The sequence below is a fragment of the Palaemon carinicauda genome, chromosome 13, assembly GCF_036898095.1.
Source record: "Palaemon carinicauda isolate YSFRI2023 chromosome 13, ASM3689809v2, whole genome shotgun sequence".
Taxonomy (NCBI): domain Eukaryota; kingdom Metazoa; phylum Arthropoda; class Malacostraca; order Decapoda; family Palaemonidae; genus Palaemon; species Palaemon carinicauda.
In genome coordinates this window covers 28,648,692-28,660,571 of record NC_090737.1, presented here as the reverse complement: position 1 = coordinate 28,660,571, position 11,880 = coordinate 28,648,692, and the positions used below count along the sequence as shown (strand labels likewise).

The window sequence follows — 11,880 nt, the reverse complement described above, 5'->3', positions numbered from 1 at the left end:
TCTCTCTCTCTCTCTCTCTCTCTCTCTCTCTGAGAACATGTATTATAACCTGTAAAGTTGGAGTACGTCTTGTTACAGGATATACAATTTACACAAAACATAACAGTTGAAGAGGATGTTAACATCTGGTAGAAGAGATTGAATAAACAGAAAAGCTGTTTCAATTTCTTTTAAAATTGACAATAGAATGTTTTTCCATTTTGGATTAAGACATACTTTTATGAAGTCAGGCTGCTAATAAGAAAATAACTATTAAATTGAATTGAAGGGTAATAAGATTATTCTAAATATTTACATGCTCATGTATTCTATGCATCTAGATATTAAATTTTCACCATCAGGAAATTCTCTATTAAGATTAAATTCTTTTACGATAACTATTGACCAATAATGCAACCCATCTCTTTAAAGAGTTAACATAAAAATAGATTTCTTTTTCGTAAAGAAGGCAATTAAAGTTTCTTAACAAGAAAGAACGGTGAACTAAGTCGTATTCTTCATTCATGGAAACTTGAAACAGAAGCTTCTTTACGCAACAACAGCTTCATACATATCTATTTTTGTTTTCTTTGAGGCTAAACTGAAGGAGTTCTAGAAACGCTTGTCATTTCCGTCATTCTTAACTTTTCATATTCGTTTTCTTCATTTTTAACCCACACTCTTATCCGGCATTTGACCATTAATGTTGCAACGCCAATTTACGATATTTTTTTTCCGTTAATCGTTAATTTTTTCGAGTTCATCATTTTTTAACCCGTATTTTTATTCCGTTAATTTTTAACTTTTCTAGTTTTATTGTAATTATTACCCCCTCAGTTTTGCCTGGCATTTGACCATTATAGTTGCAACGCCAATTTACTGTATTTCTGTGCCGTTAATTATTAACATTTCATGTTTTATCTTAATTATTAACCTGTTCTCTTGCCCGGCATTTGACCATTGTAGTTGCAACGCCAATTTACAGTTTTTAACTCCATTGGTTGCATTGTTGCTTAATGATTAATATGATACAGCTTATCATTTGTATAGAGGTTCATTTATGTTATTATTGCTGTTTTTTTTTTCGCTATAAGTTTGTCTTCCTTTTATTTCTTCTTCCTTTATTTCTTCCCTTTATTCCTTCTTCCCTTTATTCCTTCTTCCCTTTATTCCTTCTTCCCTTTATTCCTTCTTCCTTTTATTCCTTCTTCCTTTTATTCCTATTTACTTTTATCCCTACTTCCTGTTATTCCTTCTTCGTATTATTCCTCCTTTATACCTCCTTCCTTCTATTCCTTTTAGTTCGTCTTTATTTTATCACATCTTCCTTCTATTCATAGTTCAATTTTTTCCCAGCGTTTTTCCATCCTCTAATTTGTCTCTAGCCTTCAGGACTGCACCGGTCATACTTTTAAACTTTAAGGCTGCATCTGATACAACACGTTCAGAAACGTTGATATTGTATTCTCTTGTAGACACATTTTTTCTTAAGTTTTTTCTTAGTTTTTTCTTTTGTATTAATTTGTTTTTTTCGCCTAAGGTTTACTTCACTTTTCGTGTTCCATATCATACATATTTTGAAATTACATTTCTTAATTTTCTCTTATTTTGTATTGCATATACTGTATATATACATATATATATATATATATATATATATATATATATATATATATATATATATATATATATATATATATATATATATATATATATATATATTATATATATTATATAATCATGTGTGTATGATGTATGTATAGGTGTGTTTGAGAGAGAGAGAGAGAGAGAGAGAGAGAGAGAGAGAGAGAGAGAGAGAGAGAGAGAGAGAGAGAGAGAGAGAATTGTGGAAATAGTTGATTTCATTGGCATTCATAATCCAATTGTACCATAAAATTCACAACTTAATCCATAAAATTCTTTTAAGAAATAAAATTACACATTTTCTCTAATCCTTTGTTACCCATGTCGCAGCCATACGAGAGGACCGAACCCGTGGCGGACGCAGCACTTACACCACAGGACCATACCCACTTCCTCCGGCGGTTCTGCTGCCCACCACCTCGCATCATTTCGACCCTCATAGGGTTCCCGATGCCCTGTCCGTCAAGGCCGAGCCTCTAGATGACGATTTGAAGCCATCACCATCCAATGAGAGACCCATTCCTCTTCTCCTACAGGTAAAACGCCTGATTGAACTGCAGTTTTAAGGATTTTCTTAGATTTTATTCATACACAATTAGGGATATTCTCATTAACTACAATTTTAAGGGGTTTTTAGGTTTATTTTTTAAGTAACGTGCACTTACAAATAAACACACAATATACATATATATATATATATATATATATATATATATATATAATATATATATATACATATACATATGTGTGTATACGCATATACATACAGTGTATATGTTTTTATGTTTGTGTTCTTGCCTCTTCATCAGTGAAATCCTCACTAAATAGTAAATAAATTGTCTTGATACTGTTTTTGAATTATGTACAATACTATTTAGATTTTTTACCTCCTACGTTTATCATATTTCAGTATTGGCATTGATATTGATCTTTTGACTTGGTAAAGCGAATAGCGTTGAAACCAAATTTTATTCTCATGCCAGAAGAGACCTACATTATAATTATCTAGACCCGAAGAATGTGTTCTCAAATAGATTATGTAAATTAGGATTAATATCTGTTCAAAGTAGTTGAATTAAAGGTATCAGATGACAAAATACATAACAGGTTTGGCTAAATTGGAGCATTATAAGTAAACTTTGGTATGGCGTATTACACGCTACTTTAGGCATAATGCTTGCAGTACCTTCCCTCCTGAAACAAAACAAAACAATTATTCATATGCTCTTCTTCATATATTTTATGCCAGGAATATAAAGAAAAAAAATATATTATCTAATAACCACAATATTTAATATAGTGTTTATTGCTGATACATATGTTTGCATTCTTACCCTCATATTTTCTATATTTCAGCAAATTCATGATGTTGAACACCTGTGGCACTGTAGCGAAAGTGAGATGGCCGAGCTGCGGCAGTCGGAGCAAGCGGCCCGCCAGGCAATGGAAAATAACTCCCCAGATTTCTTGAATAATTTGTGCCACATTGCAGATCACAGACTCTACAAGATTGTCAAATGGTGTAAATCTCTTCCGCTCTTCAGATATATTTCAGTAAGTTTTTCTCTAACATTAATTATCTTTTATCCGCTGTTTTGTGCGTATGAATACCAATTGAGAAATGCTACAATATGTTAAATATTCAGATGATGGTTCAGAAAGTAACGAAAATACTGGCTACAGTACTTCATTTTTGCCTTTGAGAAATACTACAGTATACTAATTATCCAGATGTTTCTGCAGTAACTAACAAACTCCCTACAGTACTTTTATTTTCTGTTTAGTTAAATTTAATATATGGTACTGTGGTTACTGTTTTCATTAAATTTATAACTAAACAGTTCTGTAAATGCATATCTCGTCGTGTGGTTATTAACAAAAGAGACAAGTTATTCTTCTAAGACAAAAGTTGAACATCTTTCTAAGCAGTTTCAAGATACTGTACTGTACGTCTTCTATTAGAGCTATGAAATCCTTAAAAGTAGTCTTGAATCTTTCGGGATGTTTAGAAATTTCAAGCAATTTTATCCAGATATTTAGAAATTGTTAGCAGACTTATTGATGGTTATCTTCTTAGATAAAGTTGAATATTATCTTTTATTGAACTATAATAGGTGAATATTATATTTGATTAAATCACAATAAAGTTGAATATTATGTTGAATTTGATTATAATAGTTTAATATTATATTGAATTTGATTATAATAGTTTAATATTATATTGAATTGAATTATAATAAAGTTTAATATAGTGAATTAAATTATAATAAAGTATAATATATTGAATTGAATTAAATTATATTAAAGTATGATATACTGAATTAAATTATAATAAAGTATAATATATTGAATTTAATTATAATAATTGAATATTATATTGAATTCAATTATACTTTTTACTAACGTTGATACGATTGAAATTATTGAAAATCACAAATCAAATCCTATAAACTCTGAGAATAATACTAGCTACTGGGTAAGGAGCACTCGAACCATCTTGGTTCCACCAGTGAAACCAAAAAAAAAAAAATGCAAATTTACTGACGCGTCTCTCGAATTCCCTCTGCAGATAGATGATCAGATCTGCTTGTTGATAAATTCATGGTGCGAGCTGCTGCTACTTTCGTGTTGTTATCGCTCCATGGATTCCCCCGGGGAGATCCGCGTCAGCTCGGGTCGCACCATGACTCTAGAACAAGCCGAACTCATGGGTATTGGACCATGTATTGAACGCATGCTCAATCTCACCCAACAACTCCGACGCCTTCAAGTGGACAAATATGAGTATATGGCCATGAAGGTCATAGTTCTCTTGTACTCAGGTATGCTGGTGAATTCTTCGTCTGTTCTCGATTTATACTAATTTTTGTTAATGGTACTTACCGCTGAATTGATATATATATATATATATATATATATATATATATATATATATATATATATATATATATATATATGTATATATATATATATATATATATATATATATATATATATATATATATATATATATATATATATTCTGAAATTTGAACAGGGGATCAGCTATTTTACCGCTGGATCAAAAATAAACAAACTAGTCAGTTTTATACAAGGGGCCAATTATTATGAAACTTAAACAGGGGATCCACGCCAATTTTACTGAAGGGTAAAAAAGAGATAAACTAGAGTAGTTTCTATACAAGGAGCCAATTATTATGAAACTTAAACAGGGAATCAACACCAATGTTACTGTAAGGTGAAAAAAAAATAAATGATTAATTCTCATGCAAGAAACTAATTATAATGAAAATCAAACAGAAGATCCACACCCAATTTTACTGGAGGGTCAAAATATAGTAAACTAAGGTATTTTTCATACAAGGAATAGAATTAATCTTATTGTAAATGTTCCCTTATTTTAAGTATTTTTCTGTATATCGCTTTCATTCTGATTCATTTACTGCTATTGTCGATTGAAAATTGAAGTCACTTTCTTTCTAAACTTTCTGGATTTGTGTTCATTAAATGAAATAAATAAACTTTTTTTTTAAATACAATATCATCCAATGCCTTTGGATAAAGTGTTAATCTTTAGATTTGAACGTCATTCTGATCTTGATATTCCTTTAGTCAGATGTGTCAGGTCTGTAGGAAGTTAAAAAGTGCATGTTAACTATTTCATGAAAGTTAATTCTCGGATTTGAAAGTATTTCTGATCATGATATTGCTTTTGGCAGATGTTTCAATACTGTAAAAAGTAGAAAAGAATTTAACTATTTCATGAAAATGTTAATCTCATCAGTTTTAAAGTCATTCTGATCATGATATTTCACCAGCCGCCCGTTGAAATACTACCACTAGAGAGATATAGGGTCTTCTGACTGGCCAGACAGTACTACATTGGATCCTTCTCTCTGGTTACGGTTCATTTTCCTTTTGCCTACACACACACACACACACACACACACACACACACACACACACACACACACACACACACACACCGAATAGTCTGGCCTATTCTTTACATATTCTCCTCTGTCTTCATACACCTGACAACACTGATTACCAAACAATTCTTCTTCGCCCAACAGGTTTCTGCACTAATTGTTCAGTAGCCACTTTCCTCTTGTTAAGGGTAGAACAGACTCTTTAGCTATAGTAAGAAGCTCTTCTAGGAGACCGACACTCCAAAATCAAACCATTGTTCTCTAGTCTTGGGTAGTGCCATAGCCTCTGTACCATGGTGTTCCACTGTCTTGGGTTATTCTCTTGCTTGAGGGTACACTCAAGCATACTATTCTATCTTATTTCTCTTTCTCTTGTTTTGTTGAAGTTTTTATAGTTTATAAAGGAGATATTTATTTTAATGTTACTCTTCTTAAAATACTTCATTTTTCCTTGTTTCCTTTCCTCACTGGGCTATTTTCCCTGTTGGAGCCCCTGGTCTTATAGCATCTTGCTTTTCCAACTAGGGCTGTAGCTTAGGAAATAATAATAATAATAATGTGTTAGGGCTGCAGGAGGTAGAGAAAGTGTTTTAAATATTTCATAAATGTGTTAATCTCATCAGTTTTTAAAGTCATTCTGATCATGATATTGCTTTCGTCAGATGTGTCAGGGCTGCAGGAGGTAGAGAAAGTGCGCTACTCCCAAGAAAAGGTTGCACAAGCGCTGCAGGAGTACACCCACACTCACTATCCACACTTGACACCCAAGTTTGGTGAATTACTCCTTCGTATTCCTGAACTCCAACGTGCATGTCAGGTAAGAAAAACTCGGACTTTTTTCCTGTATAGATTTCACTGAGGACAATACTCCAGCTTTGAAAGTATTTATAGCTCAAGAAAAAAAAATTGTTGTATTGCAGTACGGTGAAAGAATTCAAGTTTACATATTATGAAGAAGTCGTCCCTTAAATTTTCTTGGATTTAAAAGTGATCCGAAAATAGATTTTTAAAAATGTCACTTTACTTCGGGATTTTAGATTTCATAGGAAGTAAAAAATTTCTGAAGACAAAAATAGAACCTATGTATTGCATTTCCCAGCATAAGGTACAGTATGCATTTGCAATTCAGTGTGCAATACAAAGACACTAGAAGCTTAGTTTATAATCTAATGTGGTTTACCCTGTTTTCATAAAATGCCTCTTGATCTGGCATATCACCATATGGAACTTCTTATGCTTGTCTTTATATAAAGGTAATGATATAAGAGAATGTCACTCAAAAAAAGAGCGAAGATGCATATTTTCTATAAATGTTTTCGAAATTCTGAGCATAAATTATCTTCCAACGCACATTTTTATCATTCAATGTCAAAATTTACTTTCAAAGGTAAATATATTTAATTTACCTTCAGATTCAAAAGGCCTAGGGTTTTCATACATTCCTAGGCCTAGACCTGTGAATTGTTTATTATATAGCTTTGTTTACATGTATGGGAAATATTACAGTACTGTCATAGAATTAAAAAGAATGTATGTCTCAGTTCAGGATACTTTTGTGAAATAATTAACTTTTTGTTAGTAAACAACTTTACATACATTGAGTAATTACTCATAGAAAACAAAATTTCTATTTACTTTATTAACTGATGATCTTTAAGCATTATTTTACGGTTTGCTAATTGTAAACTCTGCGGGTACATAGCAAATTTTGCATGGTTTACCCACAAATACTTATAGGTAATTACTGTAATATGCTTTTTCATTTACTGTACATGAGTACAGTGCTTAGATCAATTGATAATTATATCCCTGTACTACACAAATACGTATAGGCAATTAGTGTAATATGCGTTTGCATTTATTGTACATTAATACAGTGCTTAGATTAATTAATAATTATTTCTTTGTACTATGCAGTACTTATTTGTAATAAAATTGTACATTTGTGCTTCAGGCGAGTAAGGAGATGCTCTCTATGAAGAAGAAGGAGGGAGATGTGCCAAGTTTCAATTTCCTCTTTGAACTTTTGAGAGGGGATCATTAGTTAAGGTAAACTTCTGTTTTATGAAAATACTGTGCTAGTATTCTTAATCCTTTATACCAACAATTCTCAAACTTCTAATACTGTACTTTTATTATTATGTTGTAGTAATGGTGTCAACATGTTAAAATGACAATTTTTTACAAGTTTTAATACTGTACTTTTATTATTAAGTTGTCTGTAATGGTGTCAACTTGTTAAAATTGCCCTTTTTTAAGTTATAATGCTGTATTTATATTATTACGTTCTCTGTAATGGTGTCATCAGGTTGAAATTACAATTTTTCTTTTATTCCCGCAGGTTGGAGGGCAACCTCATCTTACAGCATCAGTTGCTGCATCTCCCTCAGGTATAAGTCACTGCTTCAGGCTCAGAACATGATAAGAGGCCACATTATCACCAAAGCGAACCTCTCTAGGATATCGGTATCCTATTTGCTTGCCGTGACAATGGAAAAATAAAAGAATGAAGATCTTCAGGTTGTGACTCTGAAGTGATGACATCTTCATGGCTGTGACAAGTGGACGTCGTTGACTCATCCCACCTTGTGTACTCATTTTTGTGAAAGCAAGATTCAAGAATATGAGTATAGAATTTGCATGTCAAATCTAAAGTCTGTTAGGGTTACTGTAAAAGGCTGTTTTATGCCTTATTTGTGTTCCAGTACAAAGATATACTTAACTGTACTGTTATTCAAAATCTTGGATAAGTTCAGGCTACCAAATACATTTTAACTGAAGGATTTTTCAAAAAATATACTTGCTAGATCAGCTATAGATGTACATCTATGTGACATGAGTTACATATTGCTGAGTTATTGCGTCCACTGCCAAGATACCTGATGGGAGGCGAAGAGAGGCAGTTGTATGCGAACTGGCTTTCCAAGCTACAAAAGCTGTGTCTTCCAGTGGATTTTATCAGAGACGCGGTTCTTCTTATTTTCGAGTCTTCTTTTCATTTTACATCATTATTTGGTACTTTTCATATCACTTAGTGTCCTTTCAATCTGTGCTTCCCAAAGAAATAAAAGATTCAGTGATTCTGACAGTTTATGTACATTTGCATATACTTTTGTATATAGCAACCTGTGCATTTTTAAGTTTCATTATGGTTTGTCTCTACTCTCTCATAAGATAGAGTTGGGTGACATTTTGCCATTTTTAATTGTTTTTTTTTTTATTCGATATAATTATTGTAGATTTTAAATTCATGTGATTTTATGGAACTTATTTTAATATTTTGCTAATTTTCGAAAAGCTATGAGAGGACATTGCTGAGATATGACCGGTAACAGCAAAATGAAGCAGCAGTTGTTGTAGAGGTGCCAGAGGCTGCCAAGTGCCAAGATTCTCTAAAATCAGCTGATCATGCCATCTATGCCTGAAGTGAACATTAACCGGACACTGAAATGGTTATGGTCCATAAATTTGTCACTTCCATGACTGTCATTGCAATTTTGATCTAATCAACATTACGCGTATAGCGAACGTTTACTTTTCAGTGATCATTGAATCATCAATTTTCTTTCAGTTTACAGTGTATTTGAAATTCAATTCAAAAGAGTACAAAAAGTAGTTGTTTACCTCCTTTACCTTCTTAACTCTTAATGTTCAATTTCCTGTGTATGAATTAAGCAGAGATCAATGATATTAGAGAAATCTGGTTGAAATTTGGCCGTGTGAATCTGTGACAGTTCCACTGTGCTGGGGAATTGTGCAACATGATCACAAAGGGAGGAATCTAGGCTAGCTTTGGGTGGGGCGTTTCTAAACGAGCTATCAAACCACATACTGTACAGTAGTATTTTGCTGCATCTACTGTGCAGAATATTCTCTCATAATTGGTAGTCAATAAGAGACATTGTAAGACCAAACTCTTTGTTTTTATTTTATTTCTAATTTTTCCATTATTTTTATTTTGATGGTATCTTGTTGCTGAAACTACCCTACATCACTGGCCCAGTGTGGCATCAATACTCCCACCAACCTTACACAAAGTACCTGTCAGCCAGCAACTAACCAAGTAGGGCATTGTGGCACTGTAGAGTTACCTCTTTGTAATTTATATATTTTAATTTGTCTACCTCTGCTAACCTAATATGCTATAATAGTATTATTACTTTCCTTTGGTAAATCCTTGTATTAGCAATGAAGATTTTCTATTTTATTTTTAAACCAATATTCCCGTGCTAATGTAACTCTATGATTCCACAGTGTCCAACATGATGAGCTACAAAACTCTGATTTCTGTGATGATATAACTTTTGCACTAAACTTTTGGGTTTGAAATGTCCATTTTCCTCTGTGTCCAAGTCCTGTTAGATGCAGTAATGAAAAACTGAAAGGGAAGTGCAAACTTTTATACTTAACTTTTCCTATGGTATAAAGAGCAGGCTGTGGCCAAAATCTAAAGTATTCTGTAAGGTTAATGGCATTCTGCAGTTTTGTATCCAAGAACTTTTGTTTCCTCTCTTTCTGAATGTGTGCAAAAGAAAAGTCTACTTTATTAAAGCTGAGGTTACCATAGAAAATACTCAGTATGTCATGACTTTACGTGAATTTCCTAAATTGGAAATTTTTCTACCGCCAGATTCTTTCTAGTGTCTCTTTCCAGTTTCCTTGTAGTAGCTCTGAATGTGTCGTTGTTTTGCCTCTTCCATCTTGCGCTGTGCACAAGATTATTCTGTTGGAAGAGATCAAAAGAGAGATGGTACTCTATTATCTTATTTAGTGTTCTATGTTCTATGTTTTCTACAGAAGATTTTTTAATTTATTTGCATTACATTTCCTGATATATAAATATATATATTTTTTCTCAGTTTCACACCACTTTCATGAAGGCTGTTATTGGTAACATTCCATTGATATTTAAGCTCTATACTTAAACAAGATGTACTCTTGTGATATTAAGTTAATAATAACAATAATAATGAGGATATATTTAGAGGCCACTGGGTAATTCCAAAGATTCAGAATGGCCTCATGAGAGTGGTGCACAGGTCAGCTGCCACAAGGTTATAGGACCGATTTAAGTTGTGTTTGTAACCTGCATTCCAGCCTCCGACTAAAAAAAAATGTTCTGGAAATTGCCTAATACTGTATTGCAATATAATTTTATTGTAACTTACTGCTCTTCATTCAGAGGCCAGGATTGATGCAGGACAAGCCAATACAACTAGATCGCCCAAACCGAACGCAGTAAGACTGTCCAGGGTGCTGACATTGACAGAGGCTATAATGGGTTTTGATTTGTGCCACCTGGGATGCAAAGGGGTTTACTTAACTCTTCATTTTCTCTCTCATGCACTGAAACCAAGGTCATCCAATCTTCATTCGATTGAATTAGAATTATTTGTGATAAAGAATTTGTTATAAATGTTTGTATTATGAAAAGAAAATATCATGTTCTTGAATGGAGGAATTGGAATGACACGTGTTCCCTGCAAAACACCACCGCAATACCCCGCTGCATCCCAGATGCCCATATGTACCCATATCAGTCCACCCCGGCAAGCCAAATCACTAGTCCTTACACACTTGATTTTTAATCTTTTTTTTATTATTATTATAATTCTATATATTTTTGGAGCATGACTCTCGAAAACCCACCAGGGTTACCATGCTGGGTTGGCAGCTTCCACCTTTCGCCATGTTATTTCCAGTCTGGTAAAACTTGGTTATTGGAATCTCTCGCCTCATTGAATCTCGAAAGGTGATTTAGAGACATATTCTCATGAATAAAATAAATAAATTTTAAAAAAACCTGTTAATCAAAATGAACTATAATGTGTGCTATGGAGGATTTTTCATAAAGGAAGGTCGTTTGTATTTTTGGTATCATGTAAATAATTGTTGTCTACTGGAGCAAGTACTTAGTATTTTAAGGAAATTTTTAATAAACATAATTAAATCTAAGTTTTTTATTATTCCAGAAATTCAGTGGTTTAGATATACATAAGTTGTAATAATTTCTCTTTGGTATATTATCTGTTAGAAAATACACAATGGATTCCAAAACTGATTACATTGTTAAACATTCAAAGGTGATGATATTCATAGCATTTGCATTCTTTTATTCATGATGACTATAATACAGGAAGATTTAACATATTGAACTGAAATTTCTTTTTTTATTAAATTTTCTCACCCTTTGGGGCAACATTAAAACTGAAATTTACATAAATCAAGTGATAAAAAAACAACTTTGAATACTGTATTAAATTGCAAAGTTTTATTTTTCCAAAAGTATAAAAATGATAAGAGGTAAAGTTAATAACTTTTTTTA

General features: G+C 32.5%; 1 protein-coding gene across 1 annotated transcript in view; it reads left to right on the top strand.

The window, feature by feature from the left end:
* The window catches only part of LOC137651481 (nuclear hormone receptor FTZ-F1 beta-like), a 38,619-nt gene extending 27,113 nt beyond the window's left edge, over positions 1-11,506 (top strand). Inside the window, exons 7-12 of the mRNA XM_068384706.1 lie at positions 1,954-2,159; positions 2,980-3,177; positions 4,193-4,445; positions 6,218-6,372; positions 7,510-7,604; positions 7,897-11,506. Coding sequence (XP_068240807.1) covers positions 1,954-2,159; positions 2,980-3,177; positions 4,193-4,445; positions 6,218-6,372; positions 7,510-7,599 — 902 coding nt within the window. The 3' untranslated portion in view covers positions 7,600-7,604; positions 7,897-11,506. The remainder of the gene's footprint in view (positions 1-1,953; positions 2,160-2,979; positions 3,178-4,192; positions 4,446-6,217; positions 6,373-7,509; positions 7,605-7,896) is intronic.
* Positions 11,507-11,880: the final 374 nt, after the last annotated feature.